The sequence below is a fragment of the Fukomys damarensis genome, unplaced genomic scaffold (assembly GCF_012274545.1).
Source record: "Fukomys damarensis isolate Sample0158 unplaced genomic scaffold, DMR_v1.0_HiC HiC_scaffold_18, whole genome shotgun sequence".
In the NCBI taxonomy this organism is placed as follows: domain Eukaryota; kingdom Metazoa; phylum Chordata; class Mammalia; order Rodentia; family Bathyergidae; genus Fukomys; species Fukomys damarensis.
In genome coordinates, this window is record NW_022900930.1 from 34,137,026 (window position 1) to 34,150,676 (window position 13,651).

Here is a 13,651-nt window from a genome sequence, read left to right on the forward strand (position 1 = left end):
GACTTCAAGCTGGGTGGGGGTGCACGCCTGTAATCCCAGCACCCGGGAGGCTGAGGCAGGAGGATCACTGTGAGTTTGAGACCAGCCTGGGCTACCCAGTGAGTTCCAGAGCAGTCTGAACTACATAGTGAGACCCTCTCTCAAAATGAATAAATAAATAAAAGTAGACTTCGAAATCCAGCTCCAATTCATGATGCTTTGGTCATGATGTTAATGATATTTATCAATCCAAGCCAATATGCTTGATATACATCCATTTGACTATGAATCTTCATTATTTTGCTATGCTTGGCAATTGGTTGACCAAAAACACACAACCAATAAAAGTGGTTAGAACCAGGCTAGGTATAATACCACCTATCTGTAATCCCAGCACTCTGGGAGGCTGAGGTGGGAAGATTGCAAATTTGAACCCAGCCTAGGCAATTTAGCTACTTAGAAAGACCCTGTCTCAAAATTAAAAACTAAAAAATGCACTGGAGATGTAGCTCAGTGCAAAGGCCTTGGCTTTAATCCCCAGTACAGTGGGCCCTTGACTTATTAACTAAGTTCATTCCTGAGGGCTGTCTGTAACTCAAGTTGGTCATTGAAGGCTCAGGCTCCTACACAGCCTTCAAAGCCTCTCTCCTATATACAGGCAGATCTAAGTGTCATTAGAAAGACACTGGCCCAAGATTTCTCAGTTAACCCCACACAGGAAAGGATGCTGTAATATTCCTTCCAGAACTCTGTATGGGTTAAATCTGTATCTGGAAGCACAAGTGGCCAGCATTCAGGGTTATAACTCAAGACTGTGTATGTTGAAACTAAAGTTCTGGTCATAACTCAAGTTGTTTGTAGGTCAGATTGTTCATAAATTAAGGATCCATTGTACTACAATTTAAAAGAAAAAGTAGTTAAGAATGGAGATCCCAGCTGGGTGTGATGGTACACACCTATAATCCCAGCACTCAGGAGGCCAAGGCAGGAGGATTGCTGCAATTTCAAGACCAGCCTGGGCTACACAGTGAGTTCCAGAGCAGTCTGAACTACATAGTGAGACCCTGTCTCAAAAAACAGAAAAACTGTATATATTTTTTTAATTAAAAAAAGAAGAGAGATCCTGGCCCAGTGTGCCTAAAACCTGAGACAGTACTCCTGTCTCTTCACAGCGCTCCCTCTTTTCTCTTATAAATGGCGTATGGTAGCTTTACAGCTGCCCTGAGAAAAGGAAACCACACATTCAGCCAAGTAAAGAAGGCTGCTTCCAGAGTTAGTGCAGTATCTGTGGTGCCGCTGCGGCATGTGCTGTCTCCCTCCCCACAGTGGGGAAGTGTGTTGGCTCACTGGGGCTGGAAGGACAGCATGGAAATCTACAGCACTAAGAAAACTCTCCTTTCTGACCGAGGAAATACATAGTCTAAAGCCAAAGTTGATCGCCAGCAGGTACCTCTTCAGTTTGATTATTTACAGACTTGGAATAATGGTTTCTGCCCTTGGACAGATCTCCCTCCACTCTGAAGACGAATTTATTGAGCAATCTATGTGTCAAGGGCAGCACCAGAGATTGAAGATACAAAGACAGATGAGGCAGACTGTGGGCAGTACAGTACTGGCAGGAGGCTTGACGTGTAGATTAGTGGGACAGATGGAGACAGTAGAAGTGGACCCGCCTATAATTAATTGTTTTAATAAGAAGGCAAGACAGTCTTTTGGGGGAAGGATAGTCTTTTCTACAGGTAGAGTGAAACAACTGGAAATGGGGAGAAAATGAACCTCAACTTTTTGGGGGCATACAGGCAACCACTGGATCGCGAGGAACGCTAAACCGGGAAGGGGCACAAAGGAATGTTTGGTGGTGATGGAAATGCTCTATCTTGCTTATTGTGGTAGTTACACAAGTGTATACATTTGTCAAAACATTAAATGTATACCTAAAATGGGCATATTATGTTGAATGTAAATAAAAGCACAGTAAAGTTGATTTTTTTAAGAGAAACCATATTATATACAATTCTCTTCTTTAAAATTTCCCAATGAAAATTAGTCTTTCTTCTGTGTTGTTGTTGAACTTGAAGAAGAAAAAGAAAAAGACATTCTTATTATATAGCCCAGGCTGGCTTCCAGCTTATCATACTCCCGCCTTAGCTTCCTAAGTTCTGGGGTTATAGGCATGTACCACCACTCTCAGCCCCACTGAATATTAGATACGACCCAAACTCTCCTTAGTCTGGTGTGCAAATCCCTAGATGATCTGGATTTGTGTCCTTCTCTGACCAATTCTGTAACACTTCTCGTTTCCTCACCCTGGATTGATTGTTTTTTTGTTCCTTCTTCCTGGGAAACTCTTCTCCCAGGTCTTGGCCTTGCTGGTCCTGGCTGAGGGGCCATGCCAGTAAAGTCTTTCTGACTGCTGAACTCAGCACTTAGCCCATCATGGTGTGTTCATCAAGGCGTGCGTCTGTAGTTGAAATCCTAATTTATATGTGTACTTTTCGTTGTCTGCTCCATGAGATCAGAAGCTCTACCTGACATGAAAGATCTTTCTTGTCTACTCTTGTAAACCTTTTTGACTGAATAAAAAGGTAAGGAATTCGGATTTCATAATGTAGGCATTGAAGAAACAGTGAAGGTTGCCAAGTAAAGGAATGGTACCATAGTTTGAGTCATGGAGTGGTTATTTTACCAGAAGTTGTAAGAATTGGACGTGGACATGGAGAAATACTGACGTCAGACAGATCATGCAGAAGACTGCTGCTTGATTTCTGGTAAGACAAGGTTGCAAGGATGAAACAGATCTAAGTAATATTTATCAAGTGAGACCACCAGCATGTGATTACTGCCATTCTGGGAGAGTAGGACAGTGTTTGAATTGAGGATATTCCCACGTGTACCTGCATAGATGGTAGAGCCCTGAGCTGAAAAGTAAGGGATTCAAGAAATGTCATTTTTTGCAGATAAGATAAGGAATTTGGTTGTGAAATGTTAAATTTAAATTGTCTGAAGAACATCCAAGTTGGTAACAGGAAAGAGTCAGGTCTGAGGATTTGGGAGTCATTACTTAGGTTGTAGGTGGGAACAAAGGCATAGAAGGAAATCTTAGAAAGAGCTGTGTGTGAAAATAGAAGAGGGCCAACGACCAAACTAGGAGTTAATTTTAAGGAGTGTGAAGAGGAAATTGGGAGAGATAGAGTGTGGAAACCATGGAAAGAATTTTGAGAAAGAATCATTAATAATATCAGTCACCATAAATATTTGGTAAGAGGTAGACAAAAACTAGGCAACGAATGATTGGTGCTTTCAACAAGAGCTGTTCGGAAAAGAGCAGGTGAAATATAGAAATTTTGGGCATAAGAAATATGGGGTACAAGATGCTTTCCAAAAAGTGGGAAGATGAATAGAGAGAACTCATGCGTCTAGCCTTATCAGGAGAAGGGTGATCTTTCTTGTTTTGTTTTGAGAAGGTAAGAATGCTTTTGGGCTAAGATGGTTGACTTGCAAGACTGTAAAGATGTCTGCAAACATTACAGAAAGAGAATGCAGAACGGAGCACTGCTAAACAGTGTGCCAGAGTCACTGAGGGCTGAAGTTCACTCCATTTTGGCAATAATGACATCATTGTATGATTCTCTTCAGTCGTGTACCAGCCTCTAGGTGTGGGAGACAGGATAAATGATTGACTTGATTAGGATTGACTACTGACAGAGTAAAGGTAGCACAAGGACAAGGAGTGAGAATATTGGGGTTTGTAATCTATATGGTTCGGTCTAGACTGAGAGAGAAATGAAACATGCAGATAAGGGGTGGGGAGGGAAACGAAGACTAGGGAAAATGAAAGGGATAAAAACCCAGTGAGGGGAGTGAGAGACATGGAAGAATGTTTGATTGCAGTTAAATGTGGTTTACTTAAAACTTCAGAATTCCTTGAACTTTAGAATTTGGAGACGGAGTGTAGCCATAGGGTTAGTTGGTAAAACAGAGGAGAGAGGAATTAGTGAAGGTTAGATCTTTGGACATTGAAATGTAGCCACCCCAATGTCACCTCACCATCCTGATGATGTTTTCCAGCTTCTGGGAGGCAGATGAAGATGGAAATGAGGGAATTCAGTGAGTGGATAGGAGTCAAGCGATAACAGTTACCATAGCATAGAGAGATACTGTGAAGCTGTTAGGATCATGGGTAGGGGAAAAGAGTGTCCTGGAAATCATAATATGGAGTTACAAGAATATCCGACTGATTCTGGAAAAATCCTTCCAAATGCTGACAGAGCCTAAGCTAGGACCAGTGAAGTAGACCAGAGTTCATGTTTCCTGGAAGAAAAGAGGTGAGAGACACCTCCAAGGAGCACTCCGAATATTCACAAAGAAGACAAGTGATGGCATAGAAAGAGAACTTGTGATGTTAAGGAAAAGAAGCCAAATCAATTTTGAACTCTGAGCAGGTGACATCAATTTAACAATGACAAATGTATGAGCTTATGTTTTCATAGCAAAAATTAACAAAGTTCTGTTGTGGTTTTTGTGAAAAATATCAACATTGGAACACCTTCTGAACTTGTCTGGGTTTGTATTTCAGACAATTTGCTAGCATTTTACAAATAGTATCTTTAAAGCATAAAAGCTAATACTTACATGTGCATGGTTTTTATTTTTTAACAGATTCTCAACCAAGTACCAACTCTGTGGATCAAGGACAGATTTGTCCCATGGCCTGCTCTGAATAGTGTGTTGTCGGATAGAAGATTCCATTGGCAAACCAGCTGTTGCCTTACAGAGCAAGCAAAGAAGATGGACCTGTTGAAGAGCCATCTGACAGCGTGCTTTCTACCTTCTGTGCCCTTTTTAATCTTAGTGTCCACTCTAGCGAGTGCTAAGAGTGTGGCTAACAGCACTTTAAATGGCACTGACGTGGTGTTGGGCTCTGTGCCTGTAATCATTGCCAGAACTGACCATATCATAGTCAAGGAAGGGAACAGTGCCTTGATTAATTGCAGTGTCTATGGCATCCCAAACCCACAGTTTAAGTGGTATAATTCTGTTGGCAAACTGCTGAAAGAAGAGGAGGATGAGAAGGAGAGAGGAGGAGGTAGGTTATAAAATTGTGTCAAATGTCATAAGATATAAAGAGGGATTTGTGAGGCAGCACCCATAATGTTCATTGTTCTCGTGGAAGTCATTTAAAGACCCTATTTTTGTCTCTCCCCCCCAAAGGTGAAAAGAATATATATCATTAAGGATTCAAAGTACTAATTAATTCATTTTTTTTCAGTCATTGACTTGGAAGACAAAGGGCACACATTGAAGTCTTTTTAAGGGCCTCTTGGAGTTTTCTAATATAACCCATTCAGAATATACAGTCTCAAATGTAAAATGGCTTTTCCCAGAAGCATGTGTTCTGCTTATAAGGGAGTTTGTTTTCTTTCATGGAAATGACTTAAATAAACAGTGTAGCAGTTGTTTATCATAAATGTCAGTTTAATTCATCCACCTTGGATTTAAAGAGCACACTTTTTAGGAGAAGTCCCTGTGCAGATTCTCAACCACCAGCTGGGATCATTCTGAGCTCCTGGAGACCTGGCTGAAGTTTCCAGACTGAAGCCTGGAGGGAGGGAAGATGCAATAGTAAGAAATGACACGGGTAATAGGAGAATGCAGTAGGGTTTGTAATGAGTGAGTTTCCAAACAGAAAGTATGAATTGCTGTCCCGACCCTTGAGCTTCCTGCAGGAGAGACTCCAGATAGAAAGAGTTCTGGGACGTTAGCAATCAGTACCCTTCTTGTTTTAGATGGAAGCAATAATTGTCTGGAAACCTATGGCCAATCTGATTGACCTGAAGAAGTTAATCTGTTTTCTCCAGCATTTTACTGTGTGATGAAGTAGGACATGGGGGTGGGAGAGTACAGAGACCATTGTTCTGAACTAGCAGCTATTCAGTTCTTTCCTTCCCATTACCCTCCCCATTCCTTAACCCTTTAACCAGTGAACAATCCCCAGAAGAGTTTCTGCTTCTGTAAAACCTACAGTTCTGATCCCTTTCCCTCCTTTTAACTTAATTGCTTAGAAAAAGCACAGAGGCTAATGCTCCATACCTCCTTAGGAGCCACGTGAATGGAGTTTTCTCTTAGTAACATACTTCTGGGTCACAGTGTTCACAGTGGTGAAGGCTGGTGGAGGTCTTCAGCCTGGAATGTGGGTGTTCACTTGAGTACTGTCACCGATGGAGCTCTTGCTTAGCCCCCAAGGTTGTACAGTATAATAAAGCTTCTCTTTTAAGCATAACCTAGGCTGTGAATCATATGTGTATTTAACCTAGAATAGAAATTGTTCCCCACCAAGTAAAAATGGAGGACCATAAATTAGTAGGGACTTTATGGTCACTATAATTCAGATCCCCCTGTACTGAAATTTCTTCCAGGTTCTGCTTCAAATTAAGTGGCTATGACTAGAACCTTCACTACTGACAGCAGAGAGATAACACCACTTCTAGCCCACATTGTTCTCATTCCTCTGTGACTCAAAGCCAGAAGGATATGATGTCACACTTGTGACAGGAGGGAAGTAGCCATGGTAACACACACATACTCAGGCCCCTGCACCTTATCAAGTCTTTCCACGGGATGCTGCTAGGGATAACAGGTTGACTGATATGAGGGGAATGCACACTCCAGACCTGAGTCTTTCACATGGACCCTGAAGCCAAGGTCAATCCTGGGTATTACAGATGTAGGTCTGGGGCTATGAACTGCTGAGTCTTACAAAGAAAGAAACCATGGAAACAGCAGAGTGTTGAGGCCTAAATTTCATCACAGCATTTTGAACATTATCCCAAATGGGAATTATGCAGTAGCTTAATTGAAAAGCTCTTTGTAACTTTCACTGGGTCATGGCAGGTAGATACCGTACCTTGCCTTTTCCATCTGTATATTGAAAGGGTTGAATTATATAGTTGTCATATTTGTCTTCATTCTTTTGTTTCTTTTTTTGGTACCAGGGATCGAACTCGGGTCCTTGCACTTGTGAGGAAGGTGGCAGAACAGCTGAGCTAAATCCCCGGCTGTCTTTATTTCTTTTGTGTGCAGATGCTTTCGGTGGTCCACAGTAGTGGTCATCAATAAATTCCAGGTTTCCTCGTAGCTATTTGAAAGCCCTTGGTACACAGAACAGCTATGTCAGGATGCATGTAGCCTGGCCTCATGTAGCCAGCAGCCTCACTGATAAATCAGTTAACTATTTTAAATCTCCTAAAGAAGATGCACTTACAATTTTTAAAAATAACTCATGATACTAGTACTTGATGTTCCAGCTCAGCTTTTGTAATATTGTAATTACTATATGTTGTACATAATGTCATTTCAGAGCTTAAGTAAAACAAGGAAATACACAAAGTATTGCGCCTAACAATTGAGCAATACATAGAAAATAGCAGAGACGAGAGAGTCCTCATCATAAAATATTAGAACTTTTGTGCTTTTGTGGCCTATTAGTCTAATAGTCTAACTTCTCATTTCTGATGGAATTTTATAACACAGGCATAGATTTCAATTTTCAAACCCATAGGCTAGAAGAATGGAGCAGTGTTTCATTTATAACTTGACAAGTGGTTAAATGTAGGATGAAAACTGATGCTAATATCCTAGAACTGTGATGGTGAACCTTTCAGAGCTTTCAATCATACAGCCAGCCCCCCGCGGCAAGTATGCTGTAAGTTCTCCACCATTGTCCTAGAACCTTACCTAAATACCCTAGGACTACTGCTAACACCAAACCAACAAAATTAAAATAACCTTCATTAACAAATACTACCATTTATTAAGCCCTCGTACCAAATTTCAGGTATTATTTCTAACCCTTACGTAAACCATCAATGGGGTATTATCAGTTCTTACATATACAAATGAGAAAGCAGATAAATGGACAGGATATTAAACAGCTAGAGATGGCCAGCTGGTATTGATTCTCCCTTTGTGCCCATCCAGCATCAGCTTATCCTTAAGAACTTAGTAAGAAAGAAAAGTTGACCAGCATCTCACCCAGCCTGTGTGAAAGTGGAAGAGACCTTGGACAGAGAAAGCATCACAGCCACCACCTTCCAAGTTTAGACAGTTAGGATTGGTGCTGCAGCATGTCTGCACACTCACCACGCATGTATATGCACACACAAGAACACACACACAAAGACACTCAGAATATCGGATATGCTGCTTGTGGAGCATACTGTCGTTTGCCACATGATTAGCCTAGAAAAAAAAAATTCTGTTTCTTGTTTATCTTGAAAAAGTGAGATAGCTATTATTCATGCCAGCCCCACTGGTCTTAGAAAGAATGGGGCTATTTCCTGCCATTGGTAGGAGAAGCAGCTGGTTTACTTGGCTTCCCTAGGACTTGTCACTTCAATTCCATAGGATCAGAAGAGGCTAAGTGAAATCTAGAAATGGAAACTGGATTTTTTCTTCTTTTGCAGTTCACTGAAGAACCTGTTTGAGGCAGTCCATCAACCATATCACAGAAATAATGCAGGATATAAATATGATGACTACAATCACAAAAATGAACTGTCTTAGATTTTCCTTTTCCTAGGAGTGACTAGATATTAAGAGTGGTCAGGAAGTATTTTGGGAAAAAAAATTGTTTTTGGCTTCTTACTGTGACTTCAAACCATTTAAATTCACATTAGTGCTTTTATCAGATAATAAGAAGTATTTCATGAAAATCAACTGGTATGGGCCCTTGAAAAACATATCTTGCTTGTCAGAGATTATGTTTGAAATACTTCCTTTAAATTAGGTTTCTGGCTTTTAGGTGGATTTGTTTTCCATAATACTTTTAGTATCTTGTCACCGAAAGGAGTTAAGTAAGAAGGGGCAGGGGATTTAGCTCAGTGGCGCCACTGCCTGCCAAGTTCGATCCCTGGTACCACAAAAAAAAGAAAGAAAAAAAAAGGAGTTAAGAATATTTTTAAATAAATATATGCATAAGTAAACTGAGCTGAGTTGCATAAAGGTCACAATGCTCAAGACTACTCCTCTAGCGTGTTGGAATTCATTATTGCAAAATTTGCCTGAAGTTTACATTACTGTTTATTTTGTTGGGTTTTTTGTTTTTTGTTTTTTGTTTTGGTACCAGGGATTGAACTCAGGACCTTGCGCTTGCAAGGCAGGTGGCTGAACCACTGAGCTAAATCCCCAGCCCCTACATTACTGTTTTGTAAATTTTTAATTGGTGATGAAAAAATGTAATTAGTTCTCCAAGGGACAACAAGCCAACCATATTTTAAGACTGTAGTTTATCATCTCCCTACTTTATGTGTATGTATGTGTGTAGGTCAGTTCCCAAGGATTAAATGAAAATTATCCTTTACCTCCGAAAGCAGTGTGAAATAGTACATCAATCAATGAGAAATAGTGTAGTGAATTCTTCATTTAGTATATTAAATATTTGAGATTAAAAAAACTTGTCAAAAGACATTAAGCAAAATTTGTACACACACACACACATATATGGAAATTCAGAAAACACATAATATATTCTTTGAGCAAGTCCCTTGAGTTTTCTGAAATAGTTTCTTATCTGTAAAATAGAGATAGTTCTTTTTTTTTTATTGCCAAGTGGGGTTGTGAATCTTGAAAAAAAACTATCATCAGTTAAATTCTTAGCATAATACCTAGAACATGCCAAGGACACAAAAAATGGAAAACTGCTATTACTGTTTTTCATATTGTACTATTCCTCATAATAATAGATTTCAAATGCTAAAATCCTGTTTCTTGATATAGTAATGTTTTGTAAAGAAAAGTTGTATGAGTAATTTCTTATTTTCTGTTTCTCTACCTTTTAAAAACTTTTAATAAATAAAAGACAATTAATGTCCCTTACATCTTACTCAAAATTTCAAGATGTTATGAGTGCTATGGTAGCAGGTTTGGAATTTTCTCTTCCCTCAAAAGCCTCCCTTGTTCAGTTTGTCACTTTTGAATAGAAAGGGCCCTTTGATATCCAGTTATGCTTTTACCCCTGAAAAGGCAAGTATGTGGAAATTGTAAAGAATATTATGCACTGGACAAACTTTGCATTTGCCTAACCCTGCAGTTCTGAGCTGGCGCCTATCACTTCGAGTCCATGTGCTCAATTCTGGAGACAGTTGTCATAAAGGAGGATGCAGGGGGAGAATTATGCTACTGGAATTGCATGGGTAAAGGCCAGGTGTGCTGCCAAACAGCTTACACTGCACAGAACAGAACCCTTCAGCAGAGACTTTCCAGCCCAAAACTCACCAGTAGTGTTAACAGTTTAGATCTGAGGTGTCCCTCAAAAGTCTCCTGTGTTTGGAAGTTGATTCGATCGTGAGGGTGCTATATTCCTTGGTGGAGTAATACACTGACGAAGTCACATCTGAATGTGCTGTTAATGAGGTGGTCCCTGCAGATGTAACCTGGAAGGGTATATCTCCCTCCCAGATCCTCCCTCCTCTGCTCTGCCCCTCTGCTGTGCTGTTTCTGCTTCACAGCCAGCAGACCATGGACTGTAACCATGAGCCACAATTAACCGCTTCTTTAATTTATTGCAGTTGGATATTTCCTCCCAGCCACAAGAAAGTGACTAAGGCAAATACCAAAATTTAGAAACTGTGGTCTAACCCAAAGGAGCACCCCTTGGCTTGATAAAGAAGCCTTTCAAAGTAGAAAGGATTTAATTTGTAGTACTTGGATTCTTTTTCAAAATGAGACCATATAAAGGGCTAACTCAATAACCTCTGTGTTTCTTTAGTGCATTGTGTTCCTCTTGGGATGTGAGTTAGAGTCAGTCATAGCAGTGAAAAAACCCTTCCAGATCTGTCTCAGAAGAAGATGGCAGCTGAGACCCCAAATGGAAGTTATTTTATATGAACCAAGTGTAGGGTGCTCTTTTTTGGAAGACCACCTGTAGCTACTTGTAGAAAAGACTGCTGCTAGTCTGTATGGAATTACGTACTTGGTACTATTTTAAAAATTGTTACCAGATCAAATTAGCTAGAGTATCAGGTATTTCCTTTCCAGGATATAAACGGGCAGTGGGTTCTTTTTGGATATTTATGCCTTTAAGCAGAGCAGATGTGCAGATTCTGAATAGCAAAATCCTTTCACCCACTTTCTGAGCTGCAAGCCAAGCTGAGCCTGTATTATTCCAAGACACCTTAGCTTCACAGGATGTAGGAAGTAGCTGGTTAGAGCTGCCCTAGACCTCTAAAGAGGTCCTTGGGAGCATTGGGGCATGGTGGTGGGAGCACAAGAGCCCTCACAGCTTGTCGTGTTTATAACCAGCCTCTTTACAGTGGCTTCAAGGAGCTCTCATCTGCTGCAGAAGCTCTGTAACAGGTGCAGCCACACAGTGCTAGATCTGTTCTCAATTATATTTTGTTAAAAAGTAGGATCCTTTCTCTTCAGTAGCCTGTATCTCACATCGTAGAAAACATATACCACATTTATAGGCACAAGCACCTTCATTTTGTGCTTATTTGAAAATTGTTAATTCAATGCAGTACTCACTAAGTGATGTTTCATTTGTATGTACATAAACATGGATTGGAACTGTCACCACCTGAATATTTTTATTTAAGTAGTTTCAGAGAATAACATTTTTATTTTAGCAGGTCAGACTCTCCTTAGAAAGCAGGGGGTGTGAAGCTTAAAAGTATCTAAAGGAGTTTGTGGACAGAGTTTTAGTCTATTTACAGCACTCTGGGTATAGAGACAAACCAGACATCAGTTGGTTTACATATTCATAGTACAGTATCTCTGAGGAAAAGCATTTTTTCTTTCAAATATGTAGTTTGTAATAAGTTCTAGAAGCTTAGCATTTGGGTATACTGTTTATTTTTATTGCTCAGTGATCCTCAGGAAAAGCTGGGAGATGGTACGATTTCAATAGATATGATGTTGAGCAAAAGCTTTAATTACAGGGTCTTTGTAGGTTGTGCCCTCACTTTCTGTGTGGCTTTTCAGGTCCAGAATGGGTTGGTGCTGCTCATTCCTATGCAGGAGTCATGTGGTCAGAAGTTGTTTTCTTGACTGATAGTTGTGATGGTGCCATATATTGGTTTCATGTCGAATCACAATAAACCCTATACCAGCGGATTTCTTGCTGTTTACAGGTTTAACGGTAGCCATATGGTGCTGCTGATAGCCTTGCTGGTGGATCTATTTGACGTGGTCTGATTGGTGTGGCATTGTGCCTTAACGTGTGCAGGTCACCATACTGAGCACAGTGGTTCCCAGGAAGTCACCTCTCTGGGACGGGACAAAGTTATGAAAGGAGAAGAAAGCTCTGGACCTGTGTCCCTAGGGAGAAATATTATTCCAAAAAGAAAATTTGTTTCGTTACCTTATTTTCCTTACATTTATTAATATTTTCCCAGTCAGTATAGGCTTTCTGATATTATGAATTTCAAACAGTGCAAAAGTGGGTCAGAGGCTACATTTATTTTAAATTTTGATAGATGCATTCTAAAGATTTGACCAAATAAATTCCAACCTGCATGGTGTGGGAGTGTCTTTTTCCCCATAATCTCAGAAATAATGTGTAATCTGTACCCTCCCCCCCTTTATTGTAGCAGTCTGAAAGGTGAAAATTATGCTTTAAAATATTACTTTGATACCTTTAAAATTATAATGCATTTAACCATTAGTGACTTTGTATACTTTGATGCCATTTGCATTCACTGTTTTTATGAATTACCTACTCATAATTCTTTTTCTATTTTGTCTTGACTTGCTTAATTCATGGGAATTCTTTATTAAGCATTTGTATGTCAAATATTCTATAATTTTTCCCAATCATTTGCTTTCGATTTTTCTGTAACATGACATTTTATATGCAGAAATTTTTTTAATTTGGGGGGGATCTGATCCATTAGCATTTTCCATTACAGCTTCTGAGATTCTTTTTTTTTTTTTGGTACTGGGGATCACTCAGGACCAAGGCAGGTGGTAGAACCACTAAGCTAACCCCCCCCCGCAAGATTCTTAAAGTGCTTTAAAAGACTTTCTATCCCAAGTTTATAAAAAGATTTTTATTCTCTATTAATAATTTTATACTTGTATACTTATTATCTTCAGAGTACTTGGAATTTATTTGCATGTATTGCATAAACAAGGGATGTACTTGTGTTTTGTTTTTTTTCAAATGACCAGTCATTTGTCCCAGTACTCTTTCCCCACTGATTTAAAATGCCAGCTTCCTCATTTGTAAAATTCCCACACATAGCTATATGGCTTCAAATTTTCAGGTTCCCTTCACTGATCTGACCAGGGGTCAGAGAGGACTTTTGTCAGGATATGAGGTGAGATGCAAGATAAAGTCTGAACTGCCCTAAGAATGTGTCAGGAGAGACCCTTGATGTGAGGACGAAGGGGGGCTTTCCAGGCAGAGGAAGCTATTCAGAGGGCTTTCAGCCCCTAAGCCATGGACTGAGGCAGATCTGTTTGGTAAAGTCATGTTCAAAAACGAACAAAACTACAAGGGGCTCCTGTTCTCCCACAAGAGAAATAGAAAGCTTTTGCATGTCTTGAGTGTCCTGTAGTCTGGCTCTACATTCCTCTCCAGCCTGGTCTCCAGCCGTCATGCTTGGTTTTCTGCAGTGTCTCTCATCTGTCTGTCTCTGTTTCTCTGCTGCCTATCTAACTGCCTGTCTCTCTC

The 13,651-nt window shown here is 40.1% G+C and overlaps 1 protein-coding gene across 3 annotated transcripts in view; it reads left to right on the plus strand.

The window, feature by feature from the left end:
- Mfap3l (microfibril associated protein 3 like) overlaps positions 1-13,651 on the plus strand; it is a 47,343-nt gene that overhangs the window by 23,351 nt on the left and 10,341 nt on the right. For 2 of the 3 annotated variants that reach the window (XM_010629834.3, XM_033765443.1), the window contains exon 2: positions 4,639-5,065. In XM_010629834.3, the coding sequence (XP_010628136.1) occupies positions 4,768-5,065 (298 nt within the window). In that variant the 5' untranslated portion in view covers positions 4,639-4,767. Of the gene's footprint in view, positions 1-4,638; positions 5,066-6,244; positions 6,682-13,651 lie in introns of those variants that run through there. The other variant, XM_010629835.3, reaches the window with a different exon arrangement.